The sequence below is a fragment of the Dermochelys coriacea genome, chromosome 6, assembly GCF_009764565.3.
Source record: "Dermochelys coriacea isolate rDerCor1 chromosome 6, rDerCor1.pri.v4, whole genome shotgun sequence".
Classification (NCBI taxonomy): domain Eukaryota; kingdom Metazoa; phylum Chordata; order Testudines; family Dermochelyidae; genus Dermochelys; species Dermochelys coriacea.
Genome location: NC_050073.1, coordinates 33,839,544 through 33,858,778, shown reverse-complemented (window position 1 = coordinate 33,858,778; position 19,235 = coordinate 33,839,544). Strand labels below are relative to the sequence as shown.

General features: G+C 44.2%; 1 protein-coding gene across 7 annotated transcripts in view; it reads left to right on the top strand.

The window, feature by feature from the left end:
• PPFIBP2 (PPFIA binding protein 2) overlaps positions 1-19,235 on the top strand; it is a 205,280-nt gene that overhangs the window by 41,586 nt on the left and 144,459 nt on the right. For 6 of the 7 annotated variants that reach the window (XM_043517349.1, XM_043517362.1, XM_043517351.1 and 3 more), the window contains exon 2: positions 7,983-8,080. In XM_043517349.1, the coding sequence (XP_043373284.1) occupies positions 8,017-8,080 (64 nt within the window). In that variant the 5' untranslated portion in view covers positions 7,983-8,016. The remainder of the gene's footprint in view (positions 1-7,982; positions 8,081-19,235) is intronic. The other variant, XM_038406236.2, reaches the window with a different exon arrangement.

The window sequence follows — 19,235 nt, the reverse complement described above, 5'->3', positions numbered from 1 at the left end:
GTTTTTTTTGTTGAAGGATAGCCACCCTCAGGTCTGTAATCGAGTGACTGGAGAGATTGAAGTGTTCTCCAACTGGTTTTTGAATGTTATAATTCTTGACGTCTGATTTGTGTCCATTTATTCTTTTACGTAGAGACTGTCCAGTTTGACCAATGTACATGGCAGAGGGGCATTGCTGGTACATGATGGCATATATCACATTGGTAGATGCGCAGGTGAACGAGCCTCTGATAGTGTGGCTGATGTGATTAGGCCCTAAACTGGTGTCCCCTGAATAGATATGTGGACACCATTGGCAACGGGCTTTGTTGCAAGGATAGGTTCCTGGGTTAGTAGTTCTGTTGTGTGGTGTGTGGTTGCTGGTGAGTATTTGCTTCAGGTTGGGGGGCTGTCTGTAAGCAAGGACTGGCCTGCCTCCCAAGATCTGGGAGAGTGATGGGTCGTCCTTCAGGATAGGTTGTAGATCCTTGATGATGCGTTGGAGAGGTTTTAGTTGGGGGCTGAAGGTGATGGCTAGTGGCGTTCTGTTATTTTCTTTGTTGGGCCTGTCCTGTAGTAGGTGACTTCTGGGTACTCTTCTGGCTCTGTCAATCTGTTTCTTCACTTCAGCAGGTGGGTATTGTAGTTCTAAGAATGCTTGATAGAAATCTTGTAGGTGTTTGACTCTGTCTGAGGGGTTGGAGCAAATGCGATTATATCTTACAGCTTGGCTGTAGACAATGGATCCTGTGGTGTGATCTGAATGAAAGCTAGAGGCATGTAGGTAGGAATAGTGATCAGTAGGTTTCCGATATAGGGTGGTGTTTATGTGACCATTGCTTATTAGCACCATAGTGTCCAGGAAGTGGATCTCTTGTGTGGACTGGTCCAGGCTGAGGTTGATGGTGGGATGGAAATTGTTGAAATCATGGTGGAATCCACAAGGGCTTCTTTTCCATGGGTCCAGACAATGTAGTGCAAGTAGAGTAGGGGCATTAGGGGACGAGAGCTGAGGAAGTGTTGTTCTAAGTCAGCCATAAAAATGTTGGCATACTGTGGGGCCATGCAGGTACCCATAGCAGTGCCGCTGATTTGAAGGTATACATTGTCCCCAAATGTGAAATAGTTATGGGTGAGGACAAAGTCACAAAGTTCAGCCACCAGGTTAGCCGTGACATTATCGGGGATACTGTTCCTGATGGCTTGTAGCCCATCTTTGTGTGGAATGTTGGTGTAGAGGGCTTCTACATCCATAGTGGTTAGGATGGTGTTTTTAGGAAGATCCTGAGGAAACTACAATCCATCGGTGAAGTCAGTGGTGTCTCGAAGATAGCTGGGAGAGCTGGTAACGTAGGGCCTGAGGAGGGAGTCTACATAGCCAGACAATCCTGTAGTCAGGGTGCCAATACCTGAGATGATGGGGCTTCCAGGATTTCCAGGTTTATGGATCTTGGGTAGCAGATAGAATACCCCAGGTCAGGGTTCCAGGGGTGTGTCTGTGCGGATTTGTTCTTGTGCTTTTTCAGGGAGTTTCTTGAGCAAATGCTATAGTTTCTTTTGTTAACCCTCAGTGGGATCAGAGGGTAATGACATGTAGAAAGTGGTGTTGGAGAGCTGCCTAGTAGCCTCTTGTTCATATTCCGACCTATTCATGATGACGACAGCACCTCCTTTGTCAGCCTTTTTGATTACGATGTCAGAGTTGTTTCTGAGGCTGTGGATGGCGTGTTCTGCATGGCTGAGGTTATGGGGCAAGTGATGCTGCTTTTCCACAATTTCAGCCCGTGCACATTGGCGGAAGCACTCAATGTAGAAGTCCAGTCTGATGTTTCGACCTTCAGGAGGAGTCCACCCAGAATCCTTCTTTTTGTAGTGTTGGTAGGAAGGTCTCTGTGGGTTAATATGTTGGTCAGAGGTGTGTTGGAAATGTTCCTTGAGTAGGAGACGTCGAAAATAGGATTCTAGGTCACCACATAACTGTATCATGTTCGTGGGGGTGGAGGGGCAAAAGGAGAGGCCCCGAGATAGGACAGATTCTTCTGCTGGTTTAAGAGTATAGTTGGATAGATTAACAATATTGCTGGGTGGGTTGACTAGTCCCTTCAAGATGCACTGGCTAACTATCTTGTGGGCATTACCCCAGGAGCAAACATTTGAAATACAGGTACAGAGCCAATACTCATAACTTCAAATACAAAAATTATGCATGCATACAAGTAGCATAAACCTATTCAGCAAATCATAATCTTTTCACAGACCTCTTACATGCCACATTTTGTACAAGATTTGTTGTAAATATTATGACAGTTCTTCCTCTGCCTCGTTGGGTCTTGCTCGCCTCAGAGATTCACGGCAGCCCTCAGTTTGGCCACTCTTGCTAGTGGCTCAAACCTGCCATCCACTCGGCTAACCTCATCACTGGCCAGCATGGGGGAAATGAAGAACAATCCCCGCAGTCTCTGTGTCCCACCTGGTGGGTTGGGGACAGGCCAGATCCCTTTCCAATTTAGACCTTCCCTTCTGGTGTTTCTCGCAGACCAGGTCAACTCCTCCTGTGTCCGATCAGGAGTTGGAGGGATGTGGGGGAACCCAGACCCACCCTCTACACTGGGTTCCAGCCCAGGGCCTTGTGGATAGCAGCTGTCCACAATGTCCATGTATCAACTGCGTGACAGCTACAACTCCCTGGGCTACTTCCCCATTGCCTTTTCCCCAGCACCTTCTTTATCCTCACTGCAGGATCTTCTTCCTGAAGCCTGATCACGTTTGAACTCTTCACTCCTCCAGCAGCACGCCTTCTCACTCCCTGCTCCTGGCGTGCCCCCTTACTAACTGATGGGAGGTCCTTTTAAAACCAGGTGTCCTGATTAGCCTGCCTGCCTGCCATAATTGAATCTAGAAAGTTCTTAATTGGCTCCAGGTGTCTTGATTAGCTTGCCTGTCTTAATTGGTTCTGGCAGGTTCCTGATTGCACTAGGGCAGCCCCTGCTCTGGTCTCTCAGGGAACAGAAAGTTGTTCATCCAGTGGCCAATATATTTGCCTTCTACCAGACTCCTGTATCCCACTGGTTTGGTCTGTCACAATATATAACAGTGGTTGCAACAATGATTGACATGGTTATGTTTTAATCAGATAACATCACGAGTAACTGCTACAACTAGCAAATTCCTAGGCCACTGTCAGCAGAAGCGCAGAAGTAAGGGTGGCATGGTATATGGTGTATTGCCACGCTTACTTCTGGGCTGCTGCAGTGGCTTGTGGTGCCTGCGCTTGGCCTGCGGATCAAAGCAGGCTTCGTGTTGTCACAAGGGGGCTGCATCTTGCCAGAGGCCCCAGCCCTCTTGCAGCCCCTTGCCACTCCTGGCTTACCACGAGCATTTTGACAGAAAGTACCAAGCAGTAATAATAAGTGTGTGTGTGTGTGTGTGTGAGAGAGTGAAGTTTGATACGGTGAGCGCACTGTCATGTTAAGGTGTGCCTCCCCCCCACCCCTCATGTGGAAGTTTCGCTGCTCCTGGCCCCCACTGGAGACCAAGCGGTGCAGGGTCTCTGGCAGGGAGGGACTTGGCTCTGCTCCAGGCAGGGAGCAGTGAGCCGCACCACCAGTGACCAGCCCCAGCTGTGCTGTTCTGGGCTCCTTGGTGCTGGGGCAGAGCCAGAGCCCTCAGCTGGCTGGCTGAGGAGTGAGGGAAGGGGTGGGGGGCAGGGAGAAGCCCGCCGGACCAGCGCGTGGGAGGGGCCGGAGAAGAAAGGAGTCTGGCCGCAACTAGTCAGGGGAAGCCCGAGCCCCTTGTGGCACCCCCCCCCCCCGGCAACTGCACCCTGGGTGTGGGCCCCATTTGCCTGGGCCTAAGGACTAGATGACCTTGAGGTCCCTTTCAGATCTACATTTATGTTCATATGTATATTTTCCACTGTAGCAGGTTTGATACTGAGCTACGACGTTTCTTATGGTACGAAGATTTGGAGTCTTAGCCTTGGGTACTCTTTCAGTATTGCCTGTTTCCCTGTAAACAAAAAATGGATAATCATATTTTAATGCACAATTCTATTTTATGCCTGATTTGATTCTCATCCTAGTGTTTATCTCCAGGAAGCTTGCAATTCTGAGAATAAATGTGGGTGTTTAATTACCAGTCACGTCATTGAAAGAGGACAATGGAACCACCATTGGGTGACTACCATACAAAAATATCTTCACATATATAATATAGCTTGTCATTGGAGATTATTTTATTTATTAACTTTTTTAATGTATTAATTATTTATTTTTAAAATAATAAAATTGTCTATCCAGGACTCTAGGTATGCTAATATAATTACTCTTACAATAAATACAATTGAATTAAATCTCATCAGAATTAAAACCATGAGTTCCACAGGAGCTTGGCCAACCATCATATATTAAGCATACCCTCAGCCTTCTACAGAGACTTTGTCAAACATAGGGCTTTTGCAGCATGCCTTGGAAGTCGGCATATTTGGGCTATTTCAGATCAATGACTAATAGCTGTCTTTATTCTTTGGAATCTAAAGGATCCTTTTTTAAGTAAATAGAAAGATAAGAAAGGCTGGTGTTGGCATTCCCCCACCTAAAAAAGATTGTTTAATGACTGGCTATTTTAAAGCAAAGTATTGCACTGTCAAATCTGGTATTACTCATGTGTTTTTCCATACTTCACCACTGTATTAATCAAGAAAAAAAGTGCAGTACAGTTATACCTGAAAATTGGCTCAAAGGCAACTGCCCTACTCTCCAGTGGGGCTGGTATTCATACTGGTAATCATATGGAATGAAAAGGAGCACCTCACATTTTCTTATTAATCATCCCTTTTAAAGTGAATTATGGCTAGGACAACTTTGCAGAATCACTTGCTAAAGTTTGTCACTTTAAAACAGCATAACTTAAAGTTCGTTTTAAGTGAGCACGTTTTTCCACATCTTAAAAGGAATAACTCTCCCTCTACATCCTTTTGTGAAAAAACTTGTTTAGGCACACGTTTGTTGGATTTTACAGTCAAATAGAAATGTCCCAGTACAAACATATTCAACAAAGACCCTTGCATGGCTCTGAATTAGGTTAATGTTAGACTACTATTCAGAAATTTCACTTCTGAGAAGCATTGCTTGGTGTGTGAGCAATCTGGTTCATTCGTTCAGAAAAAGCTAAGTTAGTGTTCTCATAGCTATTTATCATTAGTTAATCAAAATAGACTCAATTGTCTTTCTATACATATCTTGAATAGTTGGAGCCTGCTGGTGGAAAGACTACTTCAGGGGTGGCCAACCTGAGGCTGAGAAGGAGCCAGAATTTACCAATGTACATTGCTAAAGAGCCACAGTAATGTCAGCAGCCCCCGCATCAGCTCCCCGCTCCCAGTGCCTCCCACCCACTGGCAGCCTTGCTGATCAGTGTCTCCCCCTCCTCCCCACACCTCCTGATCAGCATGTGGCAGGCTCTGGGGGGAGGAGCAAAGGCATAGCAGGCTCAGGTGAGGGGGCGGGAAGGGGTGGAGTGGGGACAGGGCCTGTGGCAGAGCCACGGGTTGAGCAGTGAGTACCCCCCGGCACATTGGAAAGTTGGCACCTGTAGCTCCAGCCCCGGAGTCTGTGCCTATACAAGGAGCCGCATGTTAACTTCTGAAGAGCCGCATATGGTTCTGGAGCCACAGGTTGGCCACTCCTGGTCTACTCGAAAGGAGGTACAGCCTCAGATGAGAAGCCACTGAATCCAGAACTCAAGTAAAGCCAGGAGACGACAAATAAGAAAACAGGGATGTGGGTGAGGGTCACAGGGTCAAAAGCAGAGAGCCAGAGGAGGGGACACCGATCCCCAGACAGCGCCCACTGCTCCTTGAAGGCATCCAGGGAGCCAGTGGGCGTGACCCAGAGGAACATTGTCTGCCTTCTTATTGGGTGAATGCACCTGGGGTTCAGAAACTTGCAGGAGAATATAGTTTGTAGTCCCCAGAGCCACCAAGAGATGAATCAAGCCCCCTATGGGCTAGACAGAACACACAATGCTGATTAAAATTCCTTACCGAGACCTGCAGCGCTTGATTTGCATGTTCTAATGATGTGAAAGGTAGGCAAGCATGTAGAAGTGAAAGGTCTATTCAGCCAGAGCCGTCGCTAGACATAAGCAGACTAAGCGATTGCTTAGGGCCGAAAGCGGCTTGGGGGGGGTGTTGTGTCGGGGTGGGGCACTAAAAATATTCCTGTTTTAGGGCCGACAATGGGCTAGCACCAGCACTGAATAATTCAGTGATAGCCTGGACATTGGTTCCATACCTCAGCCATAAAATGGACATATGAGAAGTTTTACTTCAAAGGTATTCTGAGCACCAGTGAGGCCGGAAGGATTGCAGAAGTGGGAATGGGGGCAGCTTGACCTGGCCACCGCTTCTTCATGACAGAGGAGCATCTGGGCCAAGGGCAGGGGGCCTGCTGTTACACCACCCAGGTTCGGTCAGGGGCCAAGTGGGGAGCCTGGGACACCCCCTCATTGCGCCCTGCTGAATTCTGGTTCTCAGAAGTGGCAGGCATGGCCCTGCCTTTAAAAAAAAAAAAAAAAAAATTGAGAGGCAATGGCTCTCCCTTGCCCTCCCCTCCCCCCCGGCCCGGTCTCCAGCATCCGCCCCTAGTACAGGCTGCCAAAAGGTGGTGCATGCTCTGTTTTCTTTTGAAATGTTATCTGTTGATGACAGGAACTGTTACTTGGAAAGGAATCTGGCAGGGGAGTTACATGATCTTTGACCCTTTTGGGAATTGAGATATTTTTGGAAAATATTGCCTGGGATTTTACAGTAATATCTCTGTCAGGTGGGAACTGAACTTTCACACGGAAACTTAACTCCGCTTTGGAAAATGAGATGTTAGAAAATAGGAAGAAGATAATGGTGGGAGGTTAGAGCCTTCCTGCAATAGAAACATTAAATTTGCGCATACACGGGGGGAGCGAGAGCAGGACCCAAAGGTGCTGGAGCAGCCACAGCAGGACATGTGAATGGACCAGACAGCAGGACCCAAAGGGGTTGGAACAGGCCTGGGATCAGGTAGGAAACCCCTGCCCAGCCTGGAACTAGTTATCCCCCCCACCCTTCTGCTGAATCTCAGTACCTCCCCTCAATCTCCTTCCTGCTCCTTCACCCCCCATTTGCAGGAAGCTTCTGCTCCCTCCCTCTCACCCCCACAGATAACTATGTAGCTACTTCACAGAGTGAAATGATTGAGGGAGCATTTTGGCCACTTACACAGAAAAAGAGCTCTATTTTCAGTATGTTGTGGAAGAAGCAGCCAAAAGCTTGGATGATAGCCTGAGCGTGTAGAGATTGTAGTCAGAGAAGACATTAGATTGTGAGCATTGATTCGTGCTGAGTTGTATCAGTGGAAGAGCCACCTAGAGACAGGGATTCTAAGGGTGAGGAGGTGCAAGATGCTTACCAGGGAGGTTTGGTGTCTGGGGTCTATATTCCATTCCTTACTCCCCAGGCAGCCTCTGTCAGTCAGTCCTCGGGAGCCACACGAGTGGAATAAAAATGTTCTATCCCACTGGAAATCCCAGGAACAATGGTAGCCCACAATTGTCTGACCCCTGGTAGGAGCGTGAATCCTCCTCCCCCTCAACTGGGGAGGGTGGGAGAGAAGCAAGCCTAGTATCCAGAAGAAGCATTCACCTCTGTTTAAGAGAGAGCTCATTTCTGAATCTCAAGCCTTCCATTCACATTTTAAAATCTGATATTGCTGATTTTTATGAAATTACATAGAAGAAAAAACTAAGGTAAACATAAATGAACAGCTGGAAATGCTAGGCTAAAATCACAGCTAGAAGCAGAATTGAATCCATCGGTTTTTATGGCATTGTGCCTTATTTTGCTAGTGGGAGAATTTAGTTCACATGGTTCAGTTTACAGCAGAGCCATATTGAAATATGTTCTCTAAAATGTCTGTATTAGCGTAATATGCATGGCTTCATCTCCCTCTTTTTTCCCCCCGCCCCAGTAGGAGGAAGAAAGGTTTGGGCAAGACAGAAATCATGGCTTCTGATGCTAGTCATATGCTTGAAGCAGCCCTAGAGCAGATGGATGACATCATTGCAGGTATGGTACTGCTTTATTTGAGATCAAACTGATTTCATTGGAACCTGATCCTGAAAAATGCTGAGTAGCTGCAACTCCCTTTGACAACCTGTGAGAGTTGGGGCTACTAGGCCCTTTGTTTTTGTTACCAAACTTTGTCTTTGAGTCAGAGTGTCTCTCTCTCAGCACCTCCCGCAAAACACATTTCAAAGACAAACAATAACAGTTTGGGCACTGGAAAACTTCACATCTACAAGATTATTTTAGATAAATCAGTTTAAAAACCCACCTCCTAGTATTGCCATAAGACAAATTTACCTCTCCATAAAGTTACAGGAGGAATTAAACACACACTAGCGTGTGTGGTAGAATGCCTGCTAGCTGGAGCTTGTTCTGTTGAAATCTCATGAACATTATAATAAGCACTAATTCTCAAATTTGCCTTACAGCATGGGCCTGGTCACTGAGTTACTGGGAAATAGCTCACGGTTTGGGTATTTAAACATTTACTTTTCAAAAATTAAATTTGTGTTTGCAAAACTACTTCAGAGATCTTGCCAAGGCTGAACCATCCAGTGTTTGGCTGTGGTGTGTTTTTTTTGTTTTTGTTTTTGTTTTTTTAAGTGATATGCTGTTAGTTTTGTTTCAGTGTTCTAGGGAGTGAGATTATATAATTTATTTGCTCTATGCCAGCACTCCAACTCCCAGTGCTAAATTATGCATCTGCCTGCACAGCAATGGAGATGGTGCAAGGAGCAATTTGCAGTCCTCTGATATACCGACACAGAAGCAAGCATATCTGTCTCCCAGCATTCCAGTAGACAAGAAGGGGGCAAGACCTCTGTGGTTAGGACTCCATTGGCTTTTGGATTTCCATAGGCAACCTCCTAAACCTCACACTACCAGCGTAGATGTCTGGGTAGAGCTATGACCTTGTCCTCTGCACAATGGGAGAGCATTTGTCACAGCTTTTTAAGTGTGTAGTAATGTCCTGAACCTCATTCTCTCCTACTACCCAGGGAGATGAATCCAGCCTTTGGCACTTCAGTTGTACATTTCTTTATGACGTCCCAGTAAAGCTCAGCCTCAGGAGGCTCATAATGCAGCCTCAAAATATTGGTGCAAAAGTAACCCATAACTCCAAGTTATAGGTACCTTTCCAGGATTTTTATTTTAAAGGATCTGATCCAACCACAAATATACTCCTTGTTCTGGGCACACAAGCTGTAACAGGTCATAGATAACTTTAGCAAGTAGGCAACCTAATCTATAAAGATACAGAACGTATAGAAAATACTTCCATAGTTTTCAAGTCCAGAAGTTACCAGTGTGATTTCTAGTCTGACTTGAAACATATATGCTGTGTAGGGCTCAACATATCCCCCCAAAAAACTCTTCACACCAATCAGGACACAGTCCAGGCAACTTTGACTGTTTTAGAAGTATGCATTATTTTTCTTTTTTCAGTTTTTCACCAAACACAAAATCACTTAAAAATGTTTTTGAGCAGTAGGAGATTACTAGAATTTTATTTGTTTTTCCACCTTTTACCAACTTATAAAACATGCAAACAGAATGTTACAATTTGTCATCCCAAAATGGTATTTGTTCCAAACCAAAAGGTTTTTGGAAACCAGGTGATTTAGAATAGATGTTTTCTCAGCTGTAGCAAACATAGGGTGATGCAATTATCGTGGGTATCATATTCAAAAGTGCTGATGTGCCATTGACTTTCAGTGAGACTTGGGCTCTTGAGTTGCTTTTGAAAATGGGTCATGGGCTCACAAATCACTTAGGCACTTAAATTTTTTTTTTACCTTTATGTCTTATTTCCAAGGGAACACTTTCAGAGCTCAGCACAGGTTGATGATAACATAATATCACATCTTGAGTTGTTTTAAAAATTCAATCAGAAACATACATTTGTTCCATTTAAATAAAATATTTCAGATTTGGAATGGGTTTTCTGTTGCAGCTTTTTTGTTCTATTTTTTGTGGGGGATGGGAGAGAAGTTGTACATGATTCTAACATGGGTTTTTAAACTTAGTCATTCCTTAGAGTCCAGTCACCTGCAGCATTCCATATTCTAGAATTAGTTGTAGATGCGTCCTAATATGTCTCTGAAGTCTCCCTGCTGTGAGGTATAGGCCATGTGAGCTAGAGGCAAACATATATCACTCAGATGACCTACAAGAAGTGCTGTTTTGTCGTGTGAAGATTCCAGTGGTATACGGAGAGAATATCCAATTTAAGTACTATAATCCTATAATTTTCTTCCTGAAAAAAGTTAGTCAAGCTACAGGCCATATCAGCCTTTCCATGGAGGAAATGGAGATCCTGTGAATCTGGACAAGGAACATTCAGATGCAGAGTATGCCACCTTTGCTTCATTGCACTGATATTCTAGGAGCTTTTGCAGATGGGAGTTGTACCCTTATTCATTAGATGACCATATGTATTGTGACAAAATTCCTGCTCTACCTTGGTGGGTCTTGCGCTTATTGGCAGATTTGCTCGCCTTGGAGCTTCACGGCAGCCCTCAGCTTGGCCGTTTTTCTGAATTCACAGTCCAGATCGACGACTCCTGTGTCTGACCAGGAGTTGAGAGGATTTCAGGGGAACCCGGGCCCACCCTCTACTCTGGGTTCCAGCTCAGGGCCCTGTGGAATGCAGCTGTCTAGCGTGCCTCCTGGAACAGCTGTGCGACAGCTACAACTCCCTGGGCTACTTCCCCATGGCCTCCTCCCAACACCTTCTTTATCCTCACCATAGGACCTTCCTCCTGGTGTCTGATAATGCTTGTACACCTCAGTCCTCCATCAGTCCACGTTCTCACGCTCAGCTCCTAGTGCCTTGTGCTCCCAGCTCCTCACATGCGCACCACAAACTGAAGTGAGCTCCCTTTTTAAAACCCAGGTGCCCTGATTAGCCTTCCTTAATTGATTCTAGCAGCTTCTTGATTGGCTGCCGGTGTTCTAATCTGTCTTAATTGCCTGTCTTAATTGTCTCCAGAAGGTTCCTGATTGTTCTGGAACCTTCCCTGTTATTTTACCCAGGGAAAAGGGACCTACTTAGCCTGGGGCTAATACATCTGCCTTCTATTACTCTCCTATATCCATCTGGCCTGATCCTGTCACAGTATTTAATGATAGATGCTGTTTAGAAGGAAAAACCGTAGAGTAGAGTTTGGCACAGTTGACTGCAGGGAGCAGTTTAGTAAAGCATTACATGAGCTAGTTGGGCATATTATGTATTTCTTCTGTAATGGATTAGTATTTGCACAGTAACTAAGATAGGAGGCCAGTTCTGAGTTTTGCATGAGGAATGTGCTGTTGGTCAGTAAGCAAAGAGATTTTACTCATTCATACTGGGGTTTTGATTGTCCCAGACTGCCAAACAAACAGTATTTTTTCTTCAGTTGGTTGTCATAGCACTGGACATGGGATTACAGGGAAGCAAAGCAACTACTGTATGGAAGCTTAGCATATTCACTTGCATGGTAATCAGATGACTGCACATTCTGCTCACAGCTAGTTCATGGAGGTGTTGGTGCCCAAGCTCTGGAAACAAACTGAAGGGTTTGGGCATGCCTGTGGGTGCACAGACTTCTTTTCCAGAGTGCACATGCAGGTCATGAGCAAAACAGAAATCTCTTTGAGGGAGCTGATTTTATATAAGAGCATTACACTGCTCAAATTTTTATTCTAGTGTCCATTAATATTTTCTTCTATAATTCAGAATCGGATGGAAAATTGGTTTATTTTAAGATATCATAATACCCTAACAATGAATTCTGTCAAAATTGAGTAATGTTATTTGAACACATTTATTATTATTTTAATAATTATATTTTAATAATACATAATTTTATTTATAATTTTTACAAAGTTACTTGTTATAAAAGCTCAAAAGACAGGAAATCCTCAGTAAAATTCTAATCCTAATCCCTGCATCACTTTATTTCATGTTTTTTCCAACATGGGTGACCATGCCCACAGTTCTTGGGAAAACTCAGCATGCTGAGCTGTGAACTGCATATCCATCTAACACCAGCATGCTGGAGAACACCGTTTCCCATCCTGCCGCTACAGGCCAGAGAACACAGCATCCCACATCTGACCCTTCACTGCATAGGCTGGAGACACCAACCTGCTGTGGACTACAGACCCACTGTACTCCTTTTCCTTACCCTCTGTGAAATGGACACTTTATTCTCTGAATATGGGCCAAAGATCAACCTGGATCCTGTCCACCCTGCATGTGTGAGCCCCTGTAATCTTTACTGTAAGAGCCTGTGATTACCCCCTACCCGAAGCAGGATGTAGGTCATAGCATACTAGGAAACTCCATACTCCTTGTGCACATATATAACCAAGCAGATACAGGCTTATTTTGAGTAGCAGCTAGTATAGATCTCCTGCCACTTGGAGAAGATTGAGTAGAGATTATAATAAAATAGTGAGGGGGTTTTAAGACGGAGGTTCCCAAAATTTTTACTAAGGCAACCCATCAACTGCATTTTGTGAATTTTTTTTTTTTCTGCATCCTCTCCAGGTCCAAATTCAGAGTGAGACAGGGCAAAATCATAGGCCAGTGCCATTCTCCTCCTCTACTGCTGCTGCCGTTTCCTCCTCCTCGCCCCACTGAGGCGCACCCACCACCTGCAGCATCCCCAGTACTGGAACCCTAATCCCAGCGCAGCGTGGAGGGGAAGCCTGGGGGTTGGAGAGCAAGCCTGCCCGTCGCTCACCCTGTGGCAGTGTCTTCTGTACCATAGGGTGGCCCAGCTCCCCACTACAAGTATGGCAACCTGGTGCACAGGGTTGCAGCACCACTCAGATTTGGCCCAGCCACCACTCCATCATGACCTGGCCAAATATGAGTGGCTCTACCACCCCGTCCATCAGATCACAACACCACTCATAGGACAGGCAGCCAGGCCAACCTGAGTGGTACTGTGACTCTGTGCACCAGGTTGCAACACCCGGAACAGGGAGCCAGGCCCAGCCCCATGGACAGGAGTTCCAGGGTGGTCTTACTGTCTGGCCTCTTTCCCAAGTCTGGGACCCATTTAGATACTTCCTGCATTCCACCATTTGGAAAACACTGTTTTAAGAAATGTATTCTCATCCTTAACTATTTTGATGAGATTTGTTTGGTTTATTTCTGGGAAAATACACAATTTCGATATCTCATGGGGTATTGTGAGGATGACTACATTATAGTTTTGGGAGGTACTACAGTAATGGGGGCTGTATAACTAACTAAAATATACTATCAATATATATATTCAACCTCTCAATACCCCATGAGATATTGAAATGCTATTATCCCCATGTTACAGATGGGGAACTGAGGCAAAGAAAGGCTAAGTGACTTGTTCAAGGTCACACAGGAAGCCTGTCGTGGAGCAGAGAATTGAACTGAGGTTTACCCAGTGCTAGGCCACAGATCTAACCATTGGGCCATCCTTCTTCTGTAGGGTTGTCAGGCTGGTTGAAAAATTTTGCATTGTCCATCCCGCCCTGACCCAGAGAGCAAACATCTCTGAAGCCTAAACCTGGATTCTGGTTAATAGCCCATCTTGTTACAAACCTATGAATCTGGTAACAATCCTGGCTTGGTTCTCCTCCTCTCTCAGCTCCATGATCCAAATATCCAGGCTTCTGTTTTGAACTTCCTATGGGTTGGAGGACAGGAATGCTTTGCTGACCAACCTGGATATTCCCAAAATCATCAGAGGGAAATGAAGTGGGGAAGGTTCAGAAGGGAGGACTGGATGCTTGGTAAGGAGGTACCAGGATTGATGACTTACCAGGATTCAAGGTACCAGGATTCAAGGGTGAGGACAACCTTGCTACTTGCTGGAATCTAAGTAGCCGCTAGAAAGAAGTTTCCTTTCTGGGTAAAGCTTGGGTGGAGCTATGAGGTGGTGGTGTATGGCCACAGGTGTGCTATGGGAAAGAGAGATGCAATGCTACTGCTCTCTGCCTTGCAAGATGACTACTTCCAAGACACACAATCTGAACTTTTCACAGACCGAGGCTTCTCCGGGTATTTAATTCCCATTGGGTAGTTTTGAATTTTAATTATATTCACACATTTATCTATACAGCCTTTATTGTACAGCACTGTAATTCCCCTTTAATTTTGGCTTTTTATACAAAAAATTGTTATAATCTTAATTTCACATAGTAACCATAGTTTAACATTAAAATAATAGATTATGGCCACAATTTTCAAATGTGTCTAAAGACAAAGATATCATTTTACAGTTAGGTATTCAGACGGTTTTTTTCAAGTGTCTCACATAGATTTATATCCCTAATTTTAGGCTTTTCAATTTGAAAACAGTGTGCTTCCCCACTCCCCAAAAATCTGACCCAACACGTCTATAGCTCGTCCAAATAAAAACAATCTTATTCTAGACCATGCAGCTCAGTGCAATATAAAATATATTTGTGTTAGAGCCTATGAAGGTAAGATTTGTCAAACTGATTACCAAATTGAATTGTATTGGGCCTGATTAAATCTGACAGATAGGTCAGCGTTCCCAAGCCTTTTCTGCTTCAGTACATCTATAACAATAACCCGACCTCGTAGCTGTATGAATTAGGGATGCTGAATGATTAGTCTAGTTAGCTACCTCGTTTAAAATCTCCCTTGAAATGCAAAAGAGAGTAATGATTGCCAATTAACAGGACTGATCCATTAGCCAGCAAGACTTGCTTACCTTGTAAGCAAAAAGCTCAGTTTAAAGAATGTTTCCCATATGTCCGATCTAGTAAAGCCCGCACAGAATGACGGACATAACTTTGACACTGACTCTGTCGCTTTGAGCAAGTAATTTAGCTTCCCCTTTCATTAGCTTCCCTCTCTGTAAAATAGGGAGTAATAAAATTTGTGTATGCATCACATGGAGGCTGTGGAGACTGATTTTTGCAAAATACTTTGAACCCATTAAATATTTTTGTTTTGTTTATATCACAGACTGTTTCTTTATGTCATTGTCCTGGGAATCCATTAATTCCTTTTTTGGATAACGACCACAACAAGTTCAGATCTAAAGGCCCCTGTAGCAATATTTTGGTTTTGAGCAGAGTTATGAAGCTGAGATGGCACTAAAAGTTCTAAAATTTAGCAGCTAATCAGTGGGATTATTTAGTTTTCCCTTTTGTAAAAGTTGTTGCATCTGTGATTTATTACTAGGGAAACAGAAAATGTATGTGTGACCTGAAGGTATATAGCATACAACTGCTGAAGAAGTAAATAGTTAACAGTTGCAAAGAAGTTGGTCAAATAAATTGTCCAAATAGAATAGAGTTTAAACAAACTCTTTTCTCTTGAGGAGTAAATGGTTCATGTTCGTCTGATTGTCCTGGTCATGTACTGAAGAGATTAAATTGTCTTTACTGGAAGTTATCCCTAAAAGAGCCACAGACTTGTTAATCCAGTTTAATGTATTTTTCTTGAGGAGTCTGGTTGGTAGAGAATAAGTACGTATGGCCATAGTGGGTCAGACCAATGGTCAGTCTAACCCTGTATCCAGTCTTCTGACAGTGACCAGTTCCAGGTGCTTCAGAGGGAATGAACAGAACAGGGCAATTATCGAGTGATCCATCCCCAGGGATGAAAGTAATTTAAAAGTCTTACTGGTACAGGGCCCAGCTCTGGGCCTCCAGAAGGGGTGGGGCCTTGGGCTGAAGGGGCGGGGCCTCAGGCGGAAGGGGCCAGGCTCCAGCAATTTAAAGGGCCCAGAGCTCTGGCTGTGGTAGCAGCGGTGGCAACAGAAGCTCTGGGCCCTTTTAAATCGCCGGCTCCGGAGCAGCTGCCCCTGCCCCCCTCATTGGCCCAGGGGCGGGGGGGCAAAAGGGGCAGTGATGTTAAAGAGCTGCCACTTGTTGGCTATGTACAGGCCCGTACTGGCAGCCACTTCTTACCAGTACACCATACTGGCCTGTACTGGCCCACTTCTACCTCCTGTCCATCCCATATAATCCAGTGCCCACTTCAGGCAGAGGTTTAAGGACATCCACAGCATGGGGTTGCATCCATAACTGTCTTGGCTAATACACACTGGTAGGCCTATCCTCCATGAATTTATATAATTCTTTTTTTGAACCAGGTATAGTTTTGGCCTTGACCACATCCCCTGGCAATGAGTTCCACAGGTTCACTGTGTGTTGTGTGAAGAACTTCCTTATGTTTGTTTTTAAACCTGCTGCCTATTAATTTCATTGGGTGACCCCTGGTTCTTGTGTTATGGGAAAGAGTAAAGAACACTTCCTCATTCCTTTCTCCACACCAGTCATGATTTTATAGACCTCTGACATATCTCCCCTTAGTCGGTTCCTTTCCAAGCTAACCAGTACCAGTCTTTTAATCTTTCCTCATATGGAAGCTGTGCTATACCCCTAATCATTTTTTCCCCTTCTCTGTACCTTTTCCAATTCTAATATATCTTTTTAACATGTGGCAAATAGAAGACTGCAATGTGGGGTTACCACCTGTGTTCCCTGTAAGCTGCGTGCTTTCTCAGCCACCCAGGAGAAATTAAAATGCAGCCCAGCTGATAAGCAGAGCACACACAACTGGCAGCATGTGTTCAGGTGCCCCTTCCCCCACATTGCTCCGTCCTGCAGCTGCTCCCAGGACCCTCCTGCTGGCTGTGCGGGGGGGGAGGAGGGTGCTGATGTCAGGGTGTCTGTCTTCCCCGCCCCTGCCCCTGTATCCCCATCTCCGCAGACCAGGGAGAGGCAGGGGACTCAGCCTGGCCCAGGATTCAGAGCTGCTGCTGTGAACAGAGAGTGAATGAGTGCCTTTCTTAAAGAGATCGTTTCCCCAGCAGCCAGCTCACACAGTCAGTGTGTCTGAGTGTGTGTGTCTCTCTCTTTCTTTCACACACACACACACACATCCCAACACATACTTGTATTATTGGGGTTGTTACTTCTTGGTACTTCCTGCAATGCACATGTATTCTCTGTAATTTTATTCTTTCAAAGTGTGTTATTTTAGAGTTTTGACTGGTCTATGCATTTCATAATTTTTATTTTTTACACTTAAATTCTTTGGGTAGTGAGTTCTAAAATGCCTAACCTGTCCTGGCTGGAGTAATTAGCCCTATGGTAACTTTTTTAAAAAATATATATTATCTTGGTTTTTTGTTTCTACTGGTGGCGCACATCTGCAGATACCTCAATGCACATAACAAAATTTATTCCACACATGGATGGAAATTAGAGGAAACATTGGGTATCATGGATTCATATAGTGGCATTATGATATTTTCTGTCTTATTATCTATCCCTTTCCTAATGGTTCCTAGCATTGTTAGCTTTTTTTGACTGCTTCTGCACAAATAGCAGATGTTTTCAGTGAACAAGCCACAGTGACCTAAAGATCTCTTTTCAGAGTGATAACAGCTAATTTACAACCCATCATTTTATATCTATAGGTGGGATTATTTTTTCTAATGTAGATTACTTTGCACTTACCAACACTGAATTTCATCTGCTGTTTTGTTGCCTCATTGCCCAGTTTTGTGAGATCCCATTGTAACTCTTCATAGTCAGCTTTGGACTTAACTATCCCGAGTAATTTTGTATCATCTGCAAACTTTCCCACCTCTGTTTAGCCACTTTTCCTGATCGTTTATAAATATATTGATCAGCACAGGTCCCAGTACAGATCCTTGGGGACCCTCTGCTATTTACCTCATTCCATTGTGAAAATTGATGATTTTTCCTCTTATTTGTTTAGTTTCTTTTAATCAGTTACTGATCCATGACAGGACCTTCCCTCTTATTCCACGACTGCTTAGTTTGCTTACAAGCCTGTGGTGTAGGTGTTTATTAAAGGCCCTCTGAAAGTCCAAGTACGTTAGATTGACTGGATCACCCTTGTCCACATGCTTATTGGACCCCTCAAAGAATTCTAAAAGATTGGTGAGGCATGATTTCTTCTTTACAAAAGCCATGTTGACTCTTACCCAACATATCATGTTCATCTATGTCTCTGATAATTCTGTTCTTTATTATAGTTTCAACCAGTTTTCCTGGTACTGAAGTTAGGCTTACCTGCCTCTAATTTCCAGGATCACCTCTCAAGCCTTTTTAAACAATCGCCATTACATCAGAGGCTGAGTTAAGTGATAGGTTACATACCATAGTTGTTAATTCTGCAGTTTCATATTTGAGTTCCTTCAGAACTCTTGGCTGGTCCTGGTGACTTATTACAGTTTCATTTTATCAGTTTGTTCCAAAACCTTCTTTAGTGACATCTCAAGTTGGGATGGTTTCCCAGATTTGTCACCTAAAAAGAATGGCTCGGGTGTGGGAATTTCCCTCACATCCTCTGTGGTGAAGACCAATGCAAAGAATTAATTTAGTTTCTCTGCAACAGCCTGGTCCTCTGAGTGCTCCTTCAGCAGCTCAATCATTTAGTGGCCCCACTGATTGTTGGGCAAACTTCCTGTTTCTGATGTTCTTACAAAAACTAACAGCAATTTTTTTATTTTATTTTTTGTCTTTTGCTAGTTGCTGTTCAAATTCTTTTTTGGCCTGCCTGGTTATACTTGACTTGACAGAGTTTGTTCCTCTTTATTTTCCTTGGTAGAATTTGACTTCCACTTTGGAAAAGGTGGCTTTTTGTCTCTAGCTGTCTCTTTTACCCTGCTGTTTAGCTACAGTGGCATGTTTTTGGTCATCTTACTACTTTTTTTTTAAAGCAGTGGAGGCAGGTGGGAGGATGGGGATATATTTAGTTTGAGCCTCTATTATGGCGGTTTTAAATAGTTTCCATGTAACTTGCAGGCATTTCACTCCTATGACTATCCCTTTTAATTTCCATTTAAGTAGCTTCATTATTTTTGTGGTGTTCCCCTTTTTGAAGTTGTGCTACTGTGATGGGTTTCTTTGATATTCTCCCCCCCCCCCACCCCCGCAAGGCCGTTAAATTTAATTACATTATGGTTGCTGTTACTCAGCGATTCAGCTGTATGCACCTCTTGCAGCAGAACTTGTGCTGCACTTAGGACTAAATCAAGAATTGCCTCGCCTCTTGTGGGTTCCAGTTCTAGCTGCTCTAAGTAGTAGTAATTAATGGTCTCTAGAAATTTTACATCTGCATCCTGTCCTGAGGTGACATATACCCATTTAATATGGAAATAGTTGA